This window comes from Perna viridis, chromosome 3 (genome assembly GCF_037379345.1).
Source record: "Perna viridis isolate PV_CMFRI_1.1 ecotype Kerala chromosome 3, ASM3737934v1, whole genome shotgun sequence".
Lineage (NCBI taxonomy): Eukaryota > Metazoa > Mollusca > Bivalvia > Mytilida > Mytilidae > Perna > Perna viridis.
The window spans coordinates 23,444,519-23,466,779 of NC_142447.1; the positions used below are offsets into that span (position 1 = coordinate 23,444,519).

At 32.5% G+C, this 22,261-nt stretch overlaps 3 protein-coding genes across 13 annotated transcripts in view; 2 read left to right on the forward strand and 1 right to left on the reverse strand.

Moving 5' to 3' along the window:
* Positions 1-3,761, forward strand: part of LOC148621502 (uncharacterized) — a 33,984-nt gene extending 30,223 nt beyond the window's left edge. For 8 of the 11 annotated variants that reach the window (XM_088575964.1, XM_088575967.1, XM_088575962.1 and 5 more), the window contains 2 exons: positions 849-923; positions 3,393-3,761. In XM_088575964.1, coding sequence (XP_088432090.1) covers positions 849-923; positions 3,393-3,553 — 236 coding nt within the window. In that variant the 3' untranslated portion in view covers positions 3,554-3,761. The remainder of the gene's footprint in view (positions 1-848; positions 924-3,392) is intronic. The other 3 variants (XM_088575965.1, XM_088575968.1, XM_088575963.1) reach the window with 1 other exon arrangement.
* A 2,173-nt stretch (positions 3,762-5,934) lies between these two features.
* On the reverse strand, positions 5,935-11,006 carry LOC148621503 (cdc25-like protein phosphatase twine). Its single transcript, XM_088574075.1, has 8 exons — positions 11,001-11,006; positions 10,584-10,655; positions 9,704-9,841; positions 9,143-9,298; positions 8,430-8,525; positions 7,374-7,495; positions 6,744-6,861; positions 5,935-6,185 (listed from the first exon to the last, which is right to left on the reverse strand). Exons 1-8 carry the CDS (start codon positions 11,004-11,006, stop codon positions 6,051-6,053), a joined length of 843 nt encoding a protein of 280 aa, XP_088430201.1. The 3' UTR covers positions 5,935-6,050.
* A 5,771-nt stretch (positions 11,007-16,777) lies between these two features.
* LOC148621504 (M-phase inducer phosphatase 1-like) lies at positions 16,778-21,039 on the forward strand. The gene is made up of 7 exons (XM_088574076.1): positions 16,778-16,915; positions 17,284-17,443; positions 17,878-18,027; positions 18,764-18,862; positions 19,506-19,624; positions 20,340-20,457; positions 20,902-21,039. The coding sequence occupies exons 1-7, from the start codon at positions 16,779-16,781 to the stop codon at positions 21,037-21,039; spliced, it is 921 nt and encodes a 306-aa protein (XP_088430202.1). The 5' UTR covers position 16,778.
* Positions 21,040-22,261: the final 1,222 nt, after the last annotated feature.

The window sequence follows — 22,261 nt, forward strand, 5'->3', positions numbered from 1 at the left end:
AACGATTACAGAGAAATTAATTATACAGAAAACGTTAAAATTCTCCGTAAAAGGGAAATAACTCTTTATTTCTTCAAAAATGGAACTGTTAAATCATTTTCTGAGCCTACCGTTTTCAATTTAAAAGTTCTTTGACATGCATACCTGTATGATAAGTTTTAGATACCGTTTTGCAATGACAACTTTTCTATATTGAATATTCTGTAATATTTTAACACTGCCGGTAGATTAAAGTCATTCATCTAAATGGTACTTTTAATATATCTACGCAACCGTTACTATCCCACCATGTTAAGCTTGTCAGAAAGAAAACGATATCATTTCTGGTGTCAAAACAGAGTGTGATTCACGAAACATCATTGAAAATATTGACTTGCCGTTTTGTTAAACACTTTTTTCAAAATTATACATTCGGTTATTTATCATATAAAATCACTGTATTCAGATTTAATTGATTTTTCAGCCCATTAAACATGTATAACAGTAGGGGGTAATTCATGGTTCATGGTTTCAGAACATATTCATTATATTAAAAATCGTACTAGTATTTTAGTACATTTGTATATATTATATTTATATGTAATTCTACCTAAGGAGGTAGACCTAGGGTAAGGGACATAACTCATGAAGTCAGTGATATGTTTATATCGTATTCAATTTCACTAAAGCGTATCAAGCTTTCATTTGACACAGAATGGAATCAATCCAAGTTACTTTGATGCTTACATGACATTGATGTAAAATGCAGAATACAAACGTTCCAATGATTTGTAAGGGTTGTGTCCCTTACTCTAGGTCTACCTCCTTAATCACTATTTGTATCTATAAATTGCCTATATATTCTATAGGTAATGCAAAGGAGAAAAAGTTCATGGTAAAAGATGTCATCAACGATGCGAAGAAACAAATGAACGAAAGTAAACGTAAGTAGCCACTTATATCATATATATATATGATATGATGAAGGTGAAATCTTTTGATGCTGCCGAAAAGTATGAATTAAAAACAACTTTGATATTTTTTGTCAGCTCTGATTTGATAAATTATACTTATAACCTTCAAATATGGTCAATATTGTAATGATATATGTCATAAAGCATTATACTAATTTTCATGGCCGAAATGTTCGGAATTCATAAGAAATTATTGGTTGTCATTGTCCGAAATCTCTTTGGGTCCAATTGTCCGGCACTGGTATACATTATGGTTCTTATAATTTTTTTTTTCAATTTAGTTTCGCTTCATTCTGTTTCGATTTGTATCGTTTAATTATGTTTTTATTACGATTTGATTCATTTTATCGAATTGTTTCGTTTCGATTCTTTCCTTTATCGATTATTTTCGTTTCGTTTTCGTTTCGCAATTTTTTTATGACCCAAGAATTATGGGTAATATTTATTCATAATTTTTTTATCACAACTCATACGTTATGCCAGATCTTGCCGAAACTACGTAGACTTTTTGTATTGCGCTAGAACTCTAACAAATAAGCTTCTGGAACAGTGTTACAGTTGCTACAAGATTGAAGTCATCAATACAGAAGTCTTATGGTCGTCTTCATGAACTCGTGGATCGTTATGGTGTATCCATTTGCACATGAAAACTGATTTATTCAACGGGTCATACTTTTCCTTTCCTCGTTTGTCTACCCCGGACTTGACTGTTTATGAGCAACTCGGCGGGTGTTTCTAGAAGAGCACAGGACGCTTACCCTACCGGTGCACCAGGTCCATGCTCCAAGTTTTTAGTGGAGTCCGAGTTGCTCATTTGCTTTTGTTACTTTGTATGTATGATTTTACTAACTTTATGTTCTTTGTTGTGTATGTCTGTTTTCCATGTCTGATCTCTGGATTGCATTCTTCTGATTACCACTATAACATTGGTTCCCTTGATTACTCTTTCGTAAACAACTGGGCGCCATACTGCAAACTTTTATGACCAACCCTATCTTGGAAAACTATGATTCGATTTGTATTTAATTATCGAAACCAGTGAATATTTTCCGAGACTGGTTTGGCTCTCAATCGCATATATACAAGTATATGCATATGAAGATGCCATTGTGCTGTTTTTCAGTTCCTGAAAATGAAGGTACAAACTGGATATTGATGCTTTTTCTTCCCATAAGTATACAGAAACCTGTTGATAATGCAACCATAAATTCTCCCGTCGGGAGCGTATTACTTTGATATAGTTAATTTTATTCCAAAAATGGGTAGAAAATTATTTCCGTATCCTTTCCTTGAAAAACTAGTTACATGCCTAAAAAGCAGCTTTGTTGGTCATCATTATGCCAGGAAAACCGGTCTTAATTATCTTCATTGATGGAATATTACAGACAAGAGTTAATAAATGTTAATTTATCTCTAATTTGCATAGCGAGTTCATTTCACAATTTGCCAGTTCAAATTCGTGGCTTGCAGTTGGAAACTAAACAGTTTTTCACTGTTTAGCTCACCATGCCCAAAGGACCATGTGAGTTATTGCCATCACTTTGCGGTCGTCGTCTGTCGTCTGACATGGGGTAAAAATGTTCAGTATGATTGGATCTACCTTTGGTCAAAGTTTCGTGTTGATATTTTAAGCCATGTTGGAGTTGTTATCATTTTTCGACGTTTTTTTCTCTATTTTTAATGTCTGACACTACCAGACTAATTAGAACCAAACTTTGTATGAATGTTCCACATGGTGTTCTGCATAGAACTGTTGTAGGATTTTGGACCTGTCGAAAAAAATGGCTGGCTTTACTTTAAATAGAATATAGAGGTCAGACAGAAGTTTTTAGCATATATCTCCGAAACGATTAGGTTAAGCATGGTGAGATCCGTCAGTGGCCAAATTTTCTTGTAAATGTTAGAATATGTCCTTTTTCGACGTTTCCTCTCTATCTTTAATGTCATTACTTGAAACAAAAAATCTCCTAGAAACTACTGAAATTGATTTGCTTGTTCCTTAGATATAACCGTCAGGAATTTGTATTTCAAGAAAAAAAAATTGCCCACTTGTACAAACATTGAGCCAGGGGAGCGATTCATGCTCCCTAGGTGCCTTCAGTTATTTTGTAAGGTTACTAATTATCTGTTATCATGGATTACACATTTCCATTTCAATGTGATATTTAATCTTTAATTACACCACAAGGACTCGTAAAATTGATTATATGCAAAATAAACTGATATGGGGCTTCGGTGGTATACACATAATTTGTACTACCAGGCCCCCTAATTAGTATATCTTGTATATAATCACTTTTACGAGTCCCTGTGTATACGCGGTACGATAATATCAAAATTTTCGTTTTGTCGCACATGTATATGAATCATACATAATCATGGTAAGTTTTGTATTCTTTTTCATACGTGTCTTACATTACTAATCTTGTTTCATTTCAGAAAAACCAAACAAGACAGATTCTAGTTCAGTGAAAGGTGATAAGCGATCGAGTACGCCGTCGCTGAAGGACCTTGACCTCGATGACGACAGTGATGATGATGACATGGATGATATTTTTGAAAAAGCGAGGAGAAAATATGACTTAGATGTTGATGATTGAGAATTGGAAAAGGAATGCTCATGAATTGAATTTTCAGAAATCTCTCTCTTTTTATTGAGATTTAGAGAATTTCTGTTCAACATCTGCAACATATTCAAGTACCCGTCCATATGACGAAAGGTCTTAAATATCTGTGATATATTAACTTATGCAATATTTAATTAAGATGATATTTTATAATAAAGATAAATCAAACACGTGTATATAAGAGATACGTTTGTCTACTAATGCTACATCTAAGGAATTTTGTGTGACATAGACTTTTTATGCCTACATTGTATGCATTCATTATCGAATTTGAAAGGATTTATGTCTTTCTCTTATACATGGTATGAATCCATATAACCCACTCCTGAAATGCTGTCTATGTGATGTATGGTTACACAAATACCTATTTATTTGAAACGTTAGGTGATAAAAGAGATACAGATATGGCCAAATGCATTACCTTACATCGACGAACCGTCATAAAATATAGGCCCGACTGACTGAAGACAAAATATAAAGAATTTGTTTTAGATTTGAGGCATGAATTATTTTTGCCTTGCATTGAAATGTATGTTGAATTGTAAAAGTTACTACACATTTAACGTGTCATAGTTTCCTATTTCGTCTACTCTGGACTTGACTTTTTATGAGCAACTCGGCAGAGGACACTTACCCTACCGGTCACCTGGTCCATGCTCCCAATATTTAGTGGAGTTCGAGTTGCTCATTTGCTTTTGTTACTTTGTATGTATTATTTTGGTTATTTTGTGTTATTTGTTGTGTGTGTCTGTTTTCCGAGTCTGGTCTTTGTCCCTGGATTACATTCCTTTGATTTCCGCTAGAATCTTGGTTCCCTTGATTGCTCTTACACCCGAGTCAATTTCGGTTCTAATAATCGTTCATAGATTTAAAAGAATTTTAAGTTGCAGTGACAATTTGCATTTTTGATGTTGAGTAAATAATTAATTTTAGGTTTAAATTAGAGGGGAGGTAAAACAAAGACAGATATTAGGCTGTAGCACCAATTTTGATACAAGAATTGATAACAGCATGACCAGAATGTACAAACATCATAAAATGTACACAGAAAGTTAGTAGGAATGGGTAGGGAAATGGGGGTAGCCCCGAGTTACTGCGTTATATAACACTTTACCCCTTACAAGCTTCATTTGTAAATGGTTGCACATACATTTGTATATCACGTGTTGGCCGTAGCAGAGACATGCATGTAAACATATGTGTATAATATATCTTTGGCTTAGATGGAACCAAGCATGAAAAAGAACCAACCAACAGGCTATGTCTTGCAGGATGTAGTTTATTATTACATGTGTATCTATTATACCCCAATTAACGAGTACATGTCGGTAGTATATTTAAATTGACCTTGTCCGTCCGTTACTCCAATTGCCGCCACAATAAGCTCGACTCCAAAAAGATTCAAATCACCCCAGATTCATTTAAATTAGATATATGGCTTTATAAAGATAGGGCATTCGTTGAAAATGGTGTTGGTTCTGTCCGAAATATACTTCCGGTTTTGCGGCACTTTGCAATTATATTATTTTGTTTTCACTTGATGGAATGATAAGAGAAAAATACCGTCCCAAAGTTTCTGTTGCTGTTGCGCTGGACGGACCAATTTCAAATATGATCTGTGGCTTCATATAGATGGGGCATACGCTGTAAGTGTTTTTGGTTACTTTCCGATATATGTTTCCTGTTTCGCGGGCTTGCCGTACAAGTGGGAGCATACAAAACACGACAAGGCGTGTAACTCAGTGTTGTTATTGTTTTGATGGTGTGTTTGTTTTTTTAGCTGGTTTGTTTATTGAGTATATTTAGTATTAGGAGTAAGATGGAAACAATCATTACCAAGGTATCTGTTCTCTTTGGTCAAACTCTTAGTGGAGTTGCTCAGTTGCTTTTGTTACTTTGTATGTATGATTTTAGTTACTTTATGTTCATTGTTGTGTATGTCTGTTTTCCATGTCTGGTCTTTGTTCCTGAATTGCATTCTTTGATTACCGCTATAACCTTGGTTCCCGTGATTACTCTTAATATTCCATTATTGTTCAGTATATTTTGTGATGCTAGAGAGTAAGCTGTGGTTCTGATCGTGTTAGGTTAAACGCGCCATAAGTAAGGGACAAACTAAGCAGTAAAGCAATAGTACAAAACAATAACACTTTATTTTTTCTGTTACTTAATATACATGTGTATATTACATAGTAATTAAGAGATTGAACTCAGAGGAGTACATGATCCTTCCATTAAGAAGTTCGTATACTACTCATTAAACAAAACGAAAACACAAGAAAATACAACACACAAAAACAATCAAATGAGATACCAAACTTGTAAACAACTAAAGTACTCAATAAACGGTGAGGTATGACTGTTAAAAAGTCACAAAAAAGCACTATATGTCAATTCCCGTGACCAGCACTAAGGTAAAATATGTTCCTGAAAGTTGAAACACAAATGTCTAATTAGCTCATATCAGATTTCAGAATAATAGCCGCTGTGGACTCTTTCTTTTCTCGCCTGCTGTCCAGGACTTTGACTTCGACCGGAAGTGGCGTATTTCATCTTTGTGGTCTTCGTGCAGCATGGGAATGTAGTCCATTGGTTGACAATATAACTGCAAGGATAAAAAACATAAGAATGAAATTATACACAGTTGAGATTTAGTTAATGATTGTAATTTAACATTTTAACTCCTGCTATCTGTTGCTGATAAAAAAAGTTATTGTTTTCGCGCTCGACATAAAATCACAGGCCCCTCAACTGAGAAGAAAATGGTCTGTGCCTTAGGACATCATTTTTTCGCATAATAACCTATGAAATGAAACACACGCATAGATTAAATCCTATACATTTATAGGATACACTGTAGGTTTAACCTGCTGCAATATCTATCATGATAATATTGTATGTCCGGTTTTTACCCATGATATTGTCATTTGTTATACGGACTTTCTTTGACTTCTCATTTTGAAAGAGTAATGAAGGTAACTTTGCCTATTTTTAATTCGGATTTTTTTTTTACATGAATTACCCTTCATGGTATTTGTGGTACAGATAAAATGCTGACATTCGTACACACGAGTACAGGATTATACGTTTCGAATATATTCATAAATCATTATCATCCTAAACTAAATGTAAAATTAACAGGGCGATAATGTACTTCACTTACCTGAAAAGAGGTGTAGTATGCTTTATAACCGCCATCAAGTATGTATAACTCAGGGAAAGTAAGATGTGGGTATCTGTCACAGTTAACCTCTCGGTCTTTGTTCCGAAGAAACCGGCACCTACAAAGAAAGAATCAAAATAAGTTACGTGTTTACACGGGTAGACATGATACTCTGAACATCTCTGACGTTATCGTGGAATGGAAGCGAACACCCGTCTCTGCAGAGGGTTAAAATGAATTCTGGAGCAGACATAAGGAAAAATGAAGGAACAGTTTCTGGTCATTAGCAATATTTTGTTGTTTATACCCATACATTTATTTTGCTTTAAGCAAATGAAATCACAAGTAACAATGATCAAGGTCAAGGATGAATAGTCGAAGAATAATATAAAAATGGCTTCTAAATAGAAAGTAGCATCCTAACACTTTTTTTTTTGCCTAATAATGTAAATAACAAAGATATCAAAGGTACGTATAAAAGACGTTTCGAGCATTATATACATTTCGTGGGTTGTCCTGTCAATGACTTGTTGCAGTAAATATAAGAACTTGAATAATTCATAGACTCAAAAGCGACGTTACAAACTGTCATATGATTTAATACCACGAAAAGCTAGTAAGTATACGTACAGTTTCGGTGCTCTTTCTGAAGAGAATTCACAGTGGAATATAAGGATGTCTGGTACTGGGTTGCTCTGGTTGTTAGTTAGCAGTTGCTGAATGTCTGACTGCCTGTACATATTAACAGCTCCCTGTAGGTAAAAAAAGATTTACTCTTTTTATTATTTTTCCGTTACAAAATAAAATTGATATGTAAGTAATCTTAACTTAGCGAAGTATCTATCATATGTAAGCTGTGTGCATTTCAAAGGCCATATATAGTTTAAAGGCCATATAAATCATAAACTAGCCAAAATTGATAAAAAAAGTCTTTCACACTTTTAAAGGCTTACTTTATTTTTTAAGTCTCAAATAAGTACACATTGATTCAAACACTCAAATGATATTGAAGTAAAACTTAAACATTATGATGATAGTGAAAAACCGGCAACAGGAACTGAGACACAGACAGATTTAAAAAAAAAACAAACAAACAAACAAACAACACCAAAAAGCAAGAAACGTTTACTTCTCAGACACCAACGGTACAAAATGTACATGTAGACACAAAACAATATTTGAACCAAATTGTATAGAAAGTGACGCCGAATCTTATAAAAACAGTATGTTTAGTACCTACAAGAAACTAACAGCTTCTTAACAGCATATCATACATGTACTTGTCTGTCCTACACAATCTTCAAAACCACAAAGAGAAGTGAACAATAAAAACATATGAGATTGAGCGAAGTAACAAAATAGTTCCGGTGAAATGCAGACCGGTGTAATTGTAATCCGGATAAAGGTCATACGAGAACTATAAAAAACCAGACAAAAATAGATCATATGGAAGAAATTAAAAATCTGTAACTACTCTACCAAACACTAAACTGTAGACTTTTATATAGGACGTCTTTAAAATATTATACATATGTATGATTGTACAACATCACCGACTTCCTACATTTATAACATGAAAATAATGCATCGAAGATTGAGTATAAATTAACAATCTTTAATGATTTTTAAAATTATTTCCTTCTATATGTATTTCTTGGGGTGTTTGAGATGTAGAACGATATTTACCTCGATGTGCCCACCGTTGAATTCGTAAGGATATCTGCAGTCGATTATCTGGTAACTACGTAAGTGGGGATACGCACCTCTGCACAAGTCAGTAAGCTACAATGATGAACAAAATTTACCGTATTTATCAAGGGAATGGGAGTCAGACCAAGATTTGTTATATAGAATGTGCTTTCCTTTGTTCATTTGGCTCTTCTTTCATTGTTTTGTTTCGAATGCATGGTTTAACATGTTTTCCGTAATATAGTGCCTACAGGCATATTTTCTTTCCTTTCATTGCTATGTTTCTTCGACGTTTTTGTATGTAATGTTAAAATTCAGATTCAAGCGTAATTATTACGCTAATCAAAGACAAAAAAACAATCGAGATGTTGTAGTTGAACCATTACATGTGATCTGTTACCATACCCTAGAATACATCCCTTTTGGATAATTCCGCGCTCATTCGCTTTCTTAAATTAACTAGTCAAAAATCTAATGGGCTGGCAAATTTTCAAGGGACAAATTTATCGGTTGATGAATGAAGCACTATATTTGCTTTGTTTTTTATATAAACTTCAGAAATAAGTCGGTTGAAATACTTATTTGGAAAAAAATTCTATGCACATCAGAACCAAAAATGAACAGATTTTCATTCGAATTAATTTTTGCAAGTATTACCTTCAATAAATTTTTTTTCGCAATATTCATATGAAAAGGCATAAAAAACGTACTGTTTGACAATCGATACTCTTAAGATCTGGATGCTTTCCCTCGACTGTTGGGAGAGAACAGGGGGCAGTTGCATCGCCCCGGATGTTATCAGTGTCAATAAGTCTGTTCACGGCGTTTCGGATAGTCGATGGTGACGGTTGTGACACTGGGACATCCTGTGAAAGATAAATAGTTTAATTTTGAAACACGAGACCTAAGGCTATTTGCACTTTTTTCTGATCTATCTTTGTGATAAAAAACAAGCTTGTGCTCTTCGAGAAAATGTACTATTGGTATCTATTTATCTACTAGTATATAAAAAAAACGTGTTTATTTTATTTTCTTTCTTTTAGATTTAAAGCTAGTTTGGTGATAATGTACACTGAATTGGTATTAAGAGATTGGTTGGCTTCTTTATAATAAGATGTACGATACTTTTCCCGATTCACGTTCGTTAACTTCCGGTTCGATTGGTGCAAATTTTTCTCGTAAACTTTATACTGAAATTCGTCTAAAAATATAAACAAATTAGTTAAAATTATCAACTGTAATTACAACACATCTGTCGAAAGTATACTTACACCAAATGATAGAGCTTTGTGAATAGATCCAGAATATCTTTGTCTTTTAGCACACGGTGTCTCTTTAGGTGTCAACATACGTTTATCGGTAGTAACGGTCAGTCGTAGTGGTGAGTACATAGGCAATGAACCACGCAGCTGAAAAAAATAAGTTTAAATAAATACACTTATAACTGAAAGTTCAAGTGAAAAAAGATACATGTTAACACAATTTTTGTTGAATTCCAAATGTTTTATTTGTAAAAATGTACCTCTTTTGTACCATGCCTTCCCTGTTGCGAGACATCTTAATTTACTAGTCAGGGTTATCTTTCTTCCTATGCTATCAACTTAGTTGATGGAAAACATAAAAAAAATGTGTTTAATCCTCCCCCTTTCTTTCAGAAGTACCAGGGTTTACACCATGTATAAAATCAACAGGAAGAAGTAATTTTACAAAAGTGCATGATTGTGTTATAGACCTGTATAGGTGCATTAATATATTATTATTATTATCATTATTATTATATTATTAATATAATTTCATTTTTTTTACTAAGTACTATTGTAATATCTAACACCCAATATGAGTTTCGTATTTGTCTTATTTTAAACATGTGTTTTATCGATTGTATATGGAAACAACAATGTGACATCTTATCAAAATTAATTACTTTCTTGTTATTGAAGACCGTATTATTTTACACGGGAACGTAATCTCTGGATTGAAATTTTAGTCACCAGTCTCTTGATTGTTTCTGTTCACCTAGATTTATATTTGGAAAATATTTTCCGAAAACAAAAAATCCCTTATACCTTAAAACAAATTCATATCTGACTACATGTTTTGTTTTATAATAATAATAATTTATTTTCACAATAACATTAAAACTTAACTTACTTCATCGAGGGTAGTGTCTGTAATGTCCTCTTCGTTAAAACTCAGTTCGGAAAAATTAAACGTGTCCATTTCCTGAAGCAACAAGATTAACATTATATTTTAATTGAAGATAAGATCTATTTGAACCTGTGGTTTGTCGCACCTCGTATAAGACGCGGCTGTCATAAAAGTAAAATTTATAAACTTTAATTTTTGAACTTTTTTCACACATAATTCGTTTTGTTTTTTTTTTTTTTTTTTTTGGTGAAATAAGTAAAAGTACATAAATTACCATTATCATTATTAATTCGATTATTCATTATTATTATTAACTATATATTAAAATTTATTTCATACAGTCAATAAAATCATTTTCATTATCTTTCACTAAACCAAAACTCGAAAAACAATATTTTTTAACTAAATAAATTTTCTTACCGTCATTCTCCGTCCTGTCCGTAATTTCGCGTGTTGATCAGTCGGCTACCTATCCGTGTTATGGGCGAATAGATTCGTTAATTACAGGTATAATTTCAATGTTTTATGAAAACAACAAACTTGATTGTCTAGTTCTGTGTTATGGCGTGTTGGCACAAGCCCCCGCGTCACTTGTAATCCCTACCGACATTCTTTGGCAGCCTGTAAGGTGCCCAAGCGCACATGCAAGCGCTGTTGATTGCAAGCACATATTGCGCTTGTGTTTTGTTTTGATGTTCTTTTCAGAAGTACTAATTATCTAATACCAACAGCTTGTATAGAATTCTGCACCTTTTGTGTTTTCCTTTGTTTTGACCATTCTTGATTGTTACGGGCACTTTTATTTAATTACTCATCCTTTTTAATACCATTATGAAACAAACTGAATTTTCGAATCATTTTGTAGTCTCAACAAAAATAAAATATGAGAGACTATATATGCATAAAGCAATATTTAGACAAACATAATATAAAAACAATGAAAGCATTTTTTTCAGTGAAATTCAGAACATGAAAAGATGTTCCATCTACATTTGGTGTTTTGGGGAAAAAAGCTCTTTAGAATTCCTCAATGCAAAAAAATTCTCTGTAGATATAAAGGTTTTAACAAAAAAATACATACTTTATGCTCTTAAAAGTACCTAAAAAACTCTTCTCCCTTTTCAAAATGATTTATATTTAGCATTACTAACTCCTCGCTTTTCATCAGTTTGTTTTGTTAACAATCTTTATTATAAAAAAAAATCATGTACATACTATATTAAATTCAAATTCGAATTCAGAGTCGAACTCTAAAAAAATTGAAAGTTTGGCAGCTTTTCAGATTAGTATTACTCTTTTCTGACCAATCTATATTTATTGAATTTACTCTCCAGAAAGTGAAAGTCACCTAGGATTCAACTTGATTAAATCTAATTATTTTTACTTCCAATCAGCAAATATAGGTATTTAATAATATTTGATACAAGTAATTCAGAAAATACATGTAAGTAGAAATCACAGTGGCATAAAATTATATTTAAAAAAAATAAACTCGTGATGTAGATCTTGTCTGATTTCACTGACTGCAAATAGGTGAATAGGATTATTTTTTGTGACTACAACCTGTGCCAGCAGTTGATTTTATGCATTATATACAGATGTCTGTCCGTACGTCTCAAGTTAGGAATAATTATCATACAACTTGATGTACTTTTACCTAGGTTTCACATTGTGCCTAGAGTAAGGATATTTTAACTTAGCTTGTAAAATTCAGTTTCATAACATTTTATTTCCCCAGTCTGTCTAGTTTAATCAGTGGCGGATCGAGAAGGGGTCGCGCAAATTAAGTGTAAATGTTCGTCAAACATGAGCAATCTATATCCTGGAACCCACCCCCCTCTTGGAAAATGATGCTTTAAATATTACTTGTGTATATCGCTTATCAACCTTCTTTGGTAGGATATTGTGTGTATTCGGAAGAGCAGTGTAAAGTCATTGTAAACGTCTCATTTAATTTTTTGACACCGAGAAGTAAGCAGATTTTGCAACTCCCCCCCATCCCAAAAAAGCCAAAAAATTCTTATCGACTGATATATAAAATAAGATTTTGTAAATCTAAAACATCGCATATATTATCACACCCTTGTAGCAATAAATTACTCAAATTGATACTGGTCACGCAACACCTATAAGAAATGGTGTTAAAACCTTTTAAAACATATTAATAGAATTGCTCAACTTTTGCTCAAGCTAAATAAAGTGAGATAAAAATTATATTTATCAATTAAAATGTGTTATCATGCATTAAAGGTTATCATATCATATAAAAACATTTGTTTAATGGTGTTGTAAGTAGAATGAGTTGTCAATGTGGTGACTCCTCCGACTCAAATTGATAAATGTTGGTCTAAAATGAATAAATTAAGATCCTTTAAAATATAAACACAACTCCTTAGAAACGCAAAAGATAATTGCATGAATGATGTAACCTTAAGTTTGTAAGACACAAGATTCAGCGGGTCTCCATTTTGCAAGAATTTTTTTTTCATTTTGTGCAAAAAGCCCACTTTTGAAAAGAGAAATTCTAGATCAGACCCACAACACTTTATGAATGTCTGAACCCACCCAATACATAAATCACACGTCATCATGAACCTGTGGGGCAGATTTCGTGGTGATGTGGCGGCCGTAGTAACAGCACTATGGGCGGACGAACCGAATGTTTCATATCTCAAACTTTTCGACGCGGTATTCACGAACAAAACACAGATTTGACGCAAAGGGTAGAGATTACCAAACGATGTGTATGTATACACATTGCCCATTTGTATTTTGTTTCTACAAGTATGATCTCCGCACGAGTAGACTTGTGTCATTTCGGTTATTCTATACATTATCAATGACAAAAACGGCAAATTTAATTAGCAAATTTCCTCATTTAATACTAGGTACTCATCACAGGGCAAATGAGCCAACGTCACACTGTGAAGGATTAACACTGCGGGAAAACATATGTACACTGCAGATACATGTATACATGCATTATAATCTCTTGTTCTGGTTGTTTTATTCAACTAATTTAGGCAGTCTGAGAAAATAAAACGCACGGGTCCTGTACCGAATCGGCATTTTTTTTTAAACACATTAGTGCTTGGGAAAGAAACAAAGAAGAAGGTCTCTTGTTGGCCTCAAATAAAAAATAATAATAAATGAAAAAACACACAAAAAACTTGTGAATTTGGAGACTTGAAATCATTGCAACCGATTAAAAACAGACTTCTGAAAATTGCATTACACGTACAAATAAATTCTTGAAGTTCACTAAAATTGAGATATTCTGATATTCAGATAATTTTGTACTTTTTAGTCATTTTCCCGTCATATCTCTAGCAACGAAGTGATGTTCACGTTCAGGTTAGTGAATAAATTTATCATTTCATAGTTTAATTACATGCACCATGATTATATGAAAATATAAAATAACTCTTATTTTCTGGATACGGACATTTCTGGATGAAAAATATGTACCCCCCCCCCTAATTACAGTTCTCAGCAGTTTTTGTGAAATGATTTAGTTGTGGCACCATTGTGACGTTATTGCAATAAAATAACATTTAAGACACGGAACATTTATTTTCTTAAAATTTATATAGTTTACTATGTTTTGAACAATTTCTATGCTATTACAACCACTAGTAAGTTGATATTTTGGGCCTTATTTATAGCCTAATGCCCCTTCTCTTTTAGTAGATTTTAATAGTCATCCTCCGATGAATATCCCTATAACTCCAGTTGTAGTCAAGGCTGACAGTATATTTTACACGTGTGGAAATAGTTCGAATTCATTTGAAATAAATAAAAAAAAAAAGCCCAACAGACTTGATGACAAACAAAGAGGTCAACATCCATCCCCAAATATTTGCGCAATAAAAAATTAAAACATCACAATTTGATATATTTATAAAAGTTGATAATATTAAGTAAGATATAAAATGTTACTCAATGATAATGACATTTAATATTCTTTCATTAACTTGAAGAAAACACAATTATTGTAAATTAATTAGTTTGTCTCAGTTTTCATAAATTATGAATGGTGACGTTGACTTCATTTAATATGCCAATTGAGTTTCAATATTTAACTGTGAACAATTTGTTGTCACTTTCTCAGAGAAAGATGCAGTACTCTATATTTAGAAATACGAAACGCTCAAAATCCAAGCTCTGATAATACTGATATCAATGTCAAAGCATAACTAATATATAAAGGGTATGCGGTGATGAAGTCACATAACTTGGATGACCAATAGACCAATTCATTGTAAAGAGAAAGTAAGCATAAAATATTCATATTACATAATATTTTTTTAAATTAAAAAAGTAAGGGAGTATAATTTTAATGCTGTTAGGATGATTTTGGATTGAAGATAACCAAAAGCCGTGTAGTAAGTATAGTATTTTTTCAAAGTAATTTCGACAATCTTTACTTAATTTTTTACAGCATTATAAATTGGCAATCGCATACAAATACCAGAAGTAAACAAAATGATAATCATTAAAAATGAAGTCATTAAAAGGATTGGAAGTAGAAATACGATTTGTCTTAATTTCAATTCTGTATACCTGCCAAAAGCATTGCCACTTTCTGCAATTATTTATAAAAAAATAATTACTCTAATAAAATTCAAATCATATCAATTAATTCTCTTGAAATATATGTGTGAAATCTGATGAAATATTTGTGTGAATTTCAGCAATAATTCCAATTAACGGCTAATCGTTTCCATGTCCATATTGTCTACCGCGATGGTAGGGCAAATCGTGTTAAATTCAATTAACAAATTCTGTAATTGTTTTACGCTACCATTGGCGACAAAATGACTTGGAGATAAATTCTTTATCGTTTCATGCCAAGGCGTGAATTTTACATGATTATATCGAAGTAAAATATAAATACCAAATCGCTAGCTATAGCTTTATTAAAGAAAAAAACATCTGTACTAAGAAAAGGGGTTATCAGAATGGTAAGTTTTCAGTTTTAAAGTTTCACTTATGTAAAAGTATACACTGTTGTCCGTTATCCATACCACATAGAATATACATATTCCATTCTTTGCATGTTTTGAAACACATTTTCAGTTTTACTGACTAACATTAATGTTTGCTAACAACCTATTATATATGTTTTATCAATATAGTGCAAATGATTTAATATTTATTTACAACAATGAATCCAGCCTTCAAAGGCTATGATGCACTTGTAATCAGTTATATTGATTAAGAGCGCAGTTAAATTATCTCATTAAGTAGCATTTTATCCTATCTTAAAACTTGAGTAAAAAAGGGATATTATTACAGTTTGTAGGTTGCAATGATTTGGAGGTACGAATTTGACGTCGCGATCTCGATACTTAGCAAAAGTTTAAGTTTATCAATTTACTTATTGATATTAAAAAACACAAACCCTTTTGGTAAAGTAAATTTCAATTTCAAGTAATTATGGTATTCAGTTTTTTGCCATACAGATGCTTTCAAAGTGATAAAGGTTGTTTTTGAACAACTTTTAGTTGAGTGAACTATAAAAAAAGCAAAAAGCAAAACAAAACAATAAAAAAAAAAAGAAAAGAAAGAGAAGAAAAATAAAACGAAAAGGATGAAACATAAAATACTGGAACTAGTCATGAAATAATTTTACTAAATGTCTAATTGTTACGCGAGACACAATTTCCCTTTAAGGTTTTTGATTTTATTAACTTAAGTACAAATTATCGTAACAACTTTATCTTAAGTTCCGCACATTAAAAGAACATAAATTTATGACACGAGCATCAACTCAATAAAAATGTACTGCTTTCCAATATTTGAGAAATTTACAACTATAATCTGGAATTGAGACTTAACATTATAAGACAATAAATTTCTCTAGGAGAACATGATAAGATCTACAAAATCCTGAATAACAATAAAAAACGAACGTGTTGAAAACATGTCTCTCACCAATACCATGTCAATTGGTGACAATCGTCTTGTCATGGACTGGTCCAACCGGTTTGTAAAGAGGAACCAGAAAAAAGAATGCCTTTTAAAGAAGCAGTGAAAAAACATCGAAACTCATTGAAAGAAATGATAGCGTTGGCGTAATACTGTACCAGGAATAACTCATTAAGGAAATCGCGCGATTCGTAGCCTTTTAACCGTAATTTGTTTTTATTGTAACTTACTTTACCATTAATTGTTCAGAAAATGACAGATTTTAATATGGAATCACAGACATTTAATGCAAACAACATCGCTGATGACGACTCTGGTCTGGGAATGGATTTCGAGGAATACATTGAAGAATCGGTAAGCAAATTACAAGACTTGACCACACGCCAATCTTTACTAATGATGCAGTTACAATGCTCAAAAGACGATAAAAAACACTAACTTTATTTACTTGGGCTGTATTGTTTTTCCCTTATACTGTATTAAGTTTCTTTTTAACATTGTACATGTATGCATTTTAAAATGATTTAATCATAATAGCGCACAGTTGAATTTTATTAACATACTTCAACCTTACTAACTGTTAAAAAATCTAACAAGTAAGTATCAATATAAAGCAAAGAAGTAAAAACCAGAAGACAAAGAAATTTAAATCACACAAACACACACACATACGCACACACACTCACACACACGAAAAAACTATCGACAGACACATTTGAAAATATCAATGATGGCAGTAAGCTAATGTTACAGCAATATTTTATTTTCAGAGTTTTTCACAAGCAGAATTTAGTTTTGAAATGACCCTTCACTCTAATGGAATCAAACGCGAACGAGAAGAATCGATGGAGTCATCGGAAGACGTAAGCAATCAGAAAAGGCAAAGGACGACAGATAGTCGTAAATTACTGATGAAATCGTTGTCTTTTGGGGTAAGATTGTTGTTAATTTAACCGGTACTGTAATGGATTAACTTAAAAAGCATTATTAGCACGTACAGCGACGTTCAAGTTAAGTAAAACGTTTACAATTACGGAAAAACAATAAAACTTTTACAATTACGGAAAATAACAATAAAACGTTTACAATTACGGAAAAACTGTTTTGAAATATATATACACGACACTACAGAATGTATTTATAAGATAAAAAAATACAATTATTGAAATCGTTGGCGCCATACATTGTGTTGATAAGAATCGAACACGCACATTTGAACTCAATGCACTAACATAGACTTTTGGTCCATTTGTTGTGTTTTTATATTCATTGGAACGGGAAAAATTATATATATAAAAAAAACAAAAAAACCAAAAACTAAATAGTTGTGTTGACGTCAACATATATTTAAATTGTTTAATGGCAGAATGCACCAAGATTCTTAGAGGAAGACGTGTTTACCACTGTAAATAGAGCTCTTGATCGGGACGACCTCATAGCCGACGGTTCATCTTACTACAGACTACCAACAATGAGAGGGAAACATGCAGATCTTAAGAGTATAACTTCAGAAACGGTAAGTATCGTAATACTAAAGAAGCGATTTTTATTGATTGACCTCATCTTTTTATGGTACATGTAAGAGAATGTTTACTTCTAATCCTAAAGAATATTTATGTTATCATTCCTCAGAAGTGGAGTCCGAGTTGCTCATTTGCTTTTGTTACTTTGCATGTATGATTTTAGTTACTTTATGTTCTTTGTTGTGTGTGTCTGTTTTCCATGTCTGGTCTTTGTCCCTGGATTGCATTCTTTTGGTTACCGCTAAAACCTTGGTTTCCTTGATTACACTTCCAGAAGATATGTTGATCTCCATTGTTAAATTTATTGACCTAACTTGCGTATCGAACACATTTAACATATGCATGCTGTGTGTACAATATAATACATCAGGATTATTTCTCTTTTCCTATAAAATAAATTTTATGGTTAATATTTGAACGTGGTAAATTCAATGAGAAATAGAAAGCCTAATATAAGGGGAAAAAATAAAACAAAACAAAAACAAAAACAAACAAAGAACCAATTAAAAAACACCGGTGCTAATATCAAATTTGAATTTAATATGTTTTTTGAATGTCTAAATCAAAACTACATTTTCTTACATCTCGATGATACAAAATAATTCTCATTGGCACAATACGAGTTACCGGGCAAGTTCAACAGTTTATACTGTCAGAGTAAATAAATAAATCTTGAATCTAAAAATTAAAATTTTTGGTGTGATATAATTTTGTTTTGTAACTTTGTAGATGCGGAACTTGTTGGTCGGTAAATACGACGGTATTATAAGTAGCTTCGGTGTAATTGATTGTCGGTATCCCTTTGAATACGACGGTGGCCACTTACAGGTAACGCAACTTTATATCATTTCAAATTAAAAAATCAAAAATTAAATAAATATTATTATTTATGGTATGGAAAATTGAAATTTTGACAAACTTGTTAGTAAACTTATCTCTTTGAAGATGACACTATCTCGGTGTAATCTGAAAATAGCCTAAGGGAAATAAAAGTAAACAACATGTACATGTATTTAAACAACACGTAGATTCGTTTCTCCATACGAACTTTATAATTATTTATCAGAAGTAACTTTCAGTTTTTGAAATATTCTTTCTCTTTGTTGCATTTTTATTATGACTGAGTTGACTTAAGCTTGTATTATAGGCCACCAACAATCATCTTCCAGTCTGATTCTGTTCTGGGCGCTACTACATGCAACAATCTCATGCTAATTGTACCCAGCATTTACATCACACTTAAAATGAAAACATTGAATCTTAAAGAGACACCATATTTTGGAATTTTATGCCCTTTTTTTCATAGATTTTCCTTATGTTGACCTTCTGGATGCACGAAGATGTAATATATGATTACTTATATTTACAAAATATTTAACTATTGCCTTTGAATTTAATGAACACTGAAAAGGCACATATAAATTTTGATTGAGCGATTATGACTAAATCTTTTATCACTTTTTCTATTCAGGGGGCTTTAAATCTTCATACACAAGATATGATTTTCGAGTTTCTGAATATGAAGACGGAAAACAAACCACAAATACTAATATTCCATTGCGAGTTTTCATCTGAAAGGGGCCCAAAGTTGTAAGTATAGATTTTCTTTTTATGTGACATTTATGTCATGAGTTATATAGAAAATGGTCAAGTACTCTTGTATATCCATTTCAAAGAGGAATTAAAGTAACATACATGCATCATTTACAATGTGAGTATTATTTTGACGAGGCATCAATGATATGAGTATTATGTATGTTCAAAACGAGGATTTTGGGTTGTACATGAATATGCTAACGCACATTCTTTCATCTGGAGGCTCCGATAACAACAGAAACGTATATGTACATGTATATATTAGATGAGAATACAGTTAAGAAACCTACACAGCCAAATATTTTTCACGTGAAATTCTTGTTAATCAAGCTTCACCTGAAATTTACGTGAACTTCACATGAAACCTACACAGCCAAATATTTTTCACGTGAAATTCTTGTTAATCAAGCTTCACCTGAAATTTGCGTGAAATTCACATGAAATTAATGTGATTTTCACGTGAAATTCACTTAACATTAATTGCATGTGAAACAATTCACGTGAATTTCACGTGAAAGCTCGATTCACCCAAATTTCACGCGAACTCTGTCACAAAGTGTATTTGTCCTGTTCAGTAGAGAATCATGTGAAAATCATATGAAGTAATTTTGCCAGTGTAAATGGTAGCCATGCGTGCTTTTTAGCAGCACGACTTATTTACACGTTCTCTATATCATATTGTAGTATTATACAATGTATGTTATTACAGATGCCGATTCCTTAGAAATGCTGATCGACGGATGAATGGCGATAGATATCCAAACGTGTTCTATCCAGAAATCTATCTTCTCCACGGAGGCTATAAGGAATTCTATACTAACTGCAAGGTTCGTTAAATACGTAACTTTGAAATACACACTCGCACACTTTGTGGGTTGTCTCTGCAACCACTTCTCACAGCCTGCTGATATTTTGACAGAAACCTTATATGATATGCTATATTGTAGGGTTTGATTTCAGTCTCATCGACAGAACTTCTTGTTTGACGACTTTTTATGTTTAAACCGTATGAATAGGATGGAAACGGAATATTCTTTAGTGACCTTTGTTCACTGTTTTTCTAGTTTAATTTCTTTTATTTACTGGAAAAAGTGAGGTACTTTATACCCTAAATATTTTTTAAGTAAACTGAACCGGAAGGTCAAAGACATTTGCCCAATCTCGAAGCAGTCCTTTGTTTACGCCTTAAAAGATGCATTATTTTAAGACCCGAGAGTAGTAATTTATTTCCTGACACTGATTTTTACTTTTATACAAAATATTTTTTTCAGGAACTATGCTTCCCAAGAAACTACGTTCCGATGTTACATGAAGATTACACTGTCCAGGTCCGCAATTTTAGGTCAAAGACACGGTCGTGGTCTATGTGTGACGCTGAACGAAGACGATGTCCTCAGCGGTTATTCTAGTCACGTGTTTCTTTCTAGTCCTATTCGTTTGCTGTTGCTATTTATCAATTGTTATTTTGTTTTATTTTGTTTTGTTAAAATGTTGTTACATTATATCATTTATAAATAATGATAAAAGATATGCTTGTCTTTCATGTGTGTTTTTCAAAGAGTCATTTTATTAGAAATTTTATTTGAATTGAAATATTTTCCCCATACAATTGGGAAATAACGTTTTTTTTTCACCCTAAATAATGACCAATAATTTTTGGGGATGAATATCAAATATCTGGGCCAGCATTTTTTCTTAAGATCTCAGTTCCTAGGATAATAAATGGATCGTTACGTTAGACACACTATGATATGTAACAGACCGTGTATGTGTTTAATACACTATTGACATGTGTTCGGAATATCATTGTCATTTTTGGAAGGATGATATGGAACTGGAAAAAAGACAATTTCGGTTCAAAATTTATCCTACGACCATTTTCCAAAACAAACTAACGAAATGTCAATTTTTTATTGCATGAAAACAATTTGCTAAAGGTTTCACCTTCCATTGCAACATATCAGGTGTTTGAAAGTTTGTCTTGAATCGGACCATGTTTGTTGGGTCAGTGTACCTATCTCTGTTTCATTTGTAATAACTGTATTTGTTCCTCTTAGCTTACCAGTATTTGGTATAGTTTTAACCTTGGTGGTAATTGATTTTTGTATATTATTTCCACACCCGAGTCATACCAAAAAAACACAGTCGTTTCATATTTGCCTAAAACTCGTAGATACTTATCAATTGGTTTGATATTATAATACAATTAATCTACTGGATTAAAATATACCAGCTATTTCTGGATAATGAGCTTGTCACTGCACAATATAATACATGAAGCGGCACTACCTCATATCTCCATGCTGGGTTATTCAAAAGCACAAGTAAAAATTTAGGTCTTTTTTTACAGATAATGTGAAGTTAGCTAACATGATTTAATAAAGAGTTTCGCAAAGCGCAAAATATTGAACTCTGTTCACTTGGGGTAAGAGAGGACAGATTTTTAATTAATTTCTATTGTTGGTTTAATTGTTGTATTTTCCCACCACTGTCCCAGGTTAGGATAGGGTTGAACGTTTTAGTTTTTGTTGTAGTTTTTGATGGTGCAATCTTGTTTAACAGGTTTTCACAAGCGACTTTAAATAAGTCCCACAAGATGTTCACAGGGGTGTTTCTGTTATGTTCCTTGAT

What these genes read in the sequence shown, in the direction of transcription:
- LOC148621503 (XM_088574075.1), bottom strand. An exon ending in CAGACACTACCCTCGATGAA is followed by an intron (nt 9,842 to 10,583) that starts GTAAGTTAAGTT and finishes TATTTTTTTCAG; the next exon opens with CTGCGTGGTTCATTGCCTAT. An exon ending in AGAGTATCGATTGTCAAACA is followed by an intron (nt 8,526 to 9,142) that starts GTACGTTTTTTA and finishes TCATCATTGTAG; the next exon opens with CTTACTGACTTGTGCAGAGG.
- LOC148621504 (XM_088574076.1), top strand. Translation starts at nt 16,779, where the DNA reads ATGGAATCACAGACATTTAATGCAAACAACATCGCTGATGACGACTCT. An exon ending in AGAGTATAACTTCAGAAACG is followed by an intron (nt 18,028 to 18,763) that starts GTAAGTATCGTA and finishes GTAACTTTGTAG; the next exon opens with ATGCGGAACTTGTTGGTCGG. An exon ending in AATTCTATACTAACTGCAAG is followed by an intron (nt 20,458 to 20,901) that starts GTTCGTTAAATA and finishes TATTTTTTTCAG; the next exon opens with GAACTATGCTTCCCAAGAAA.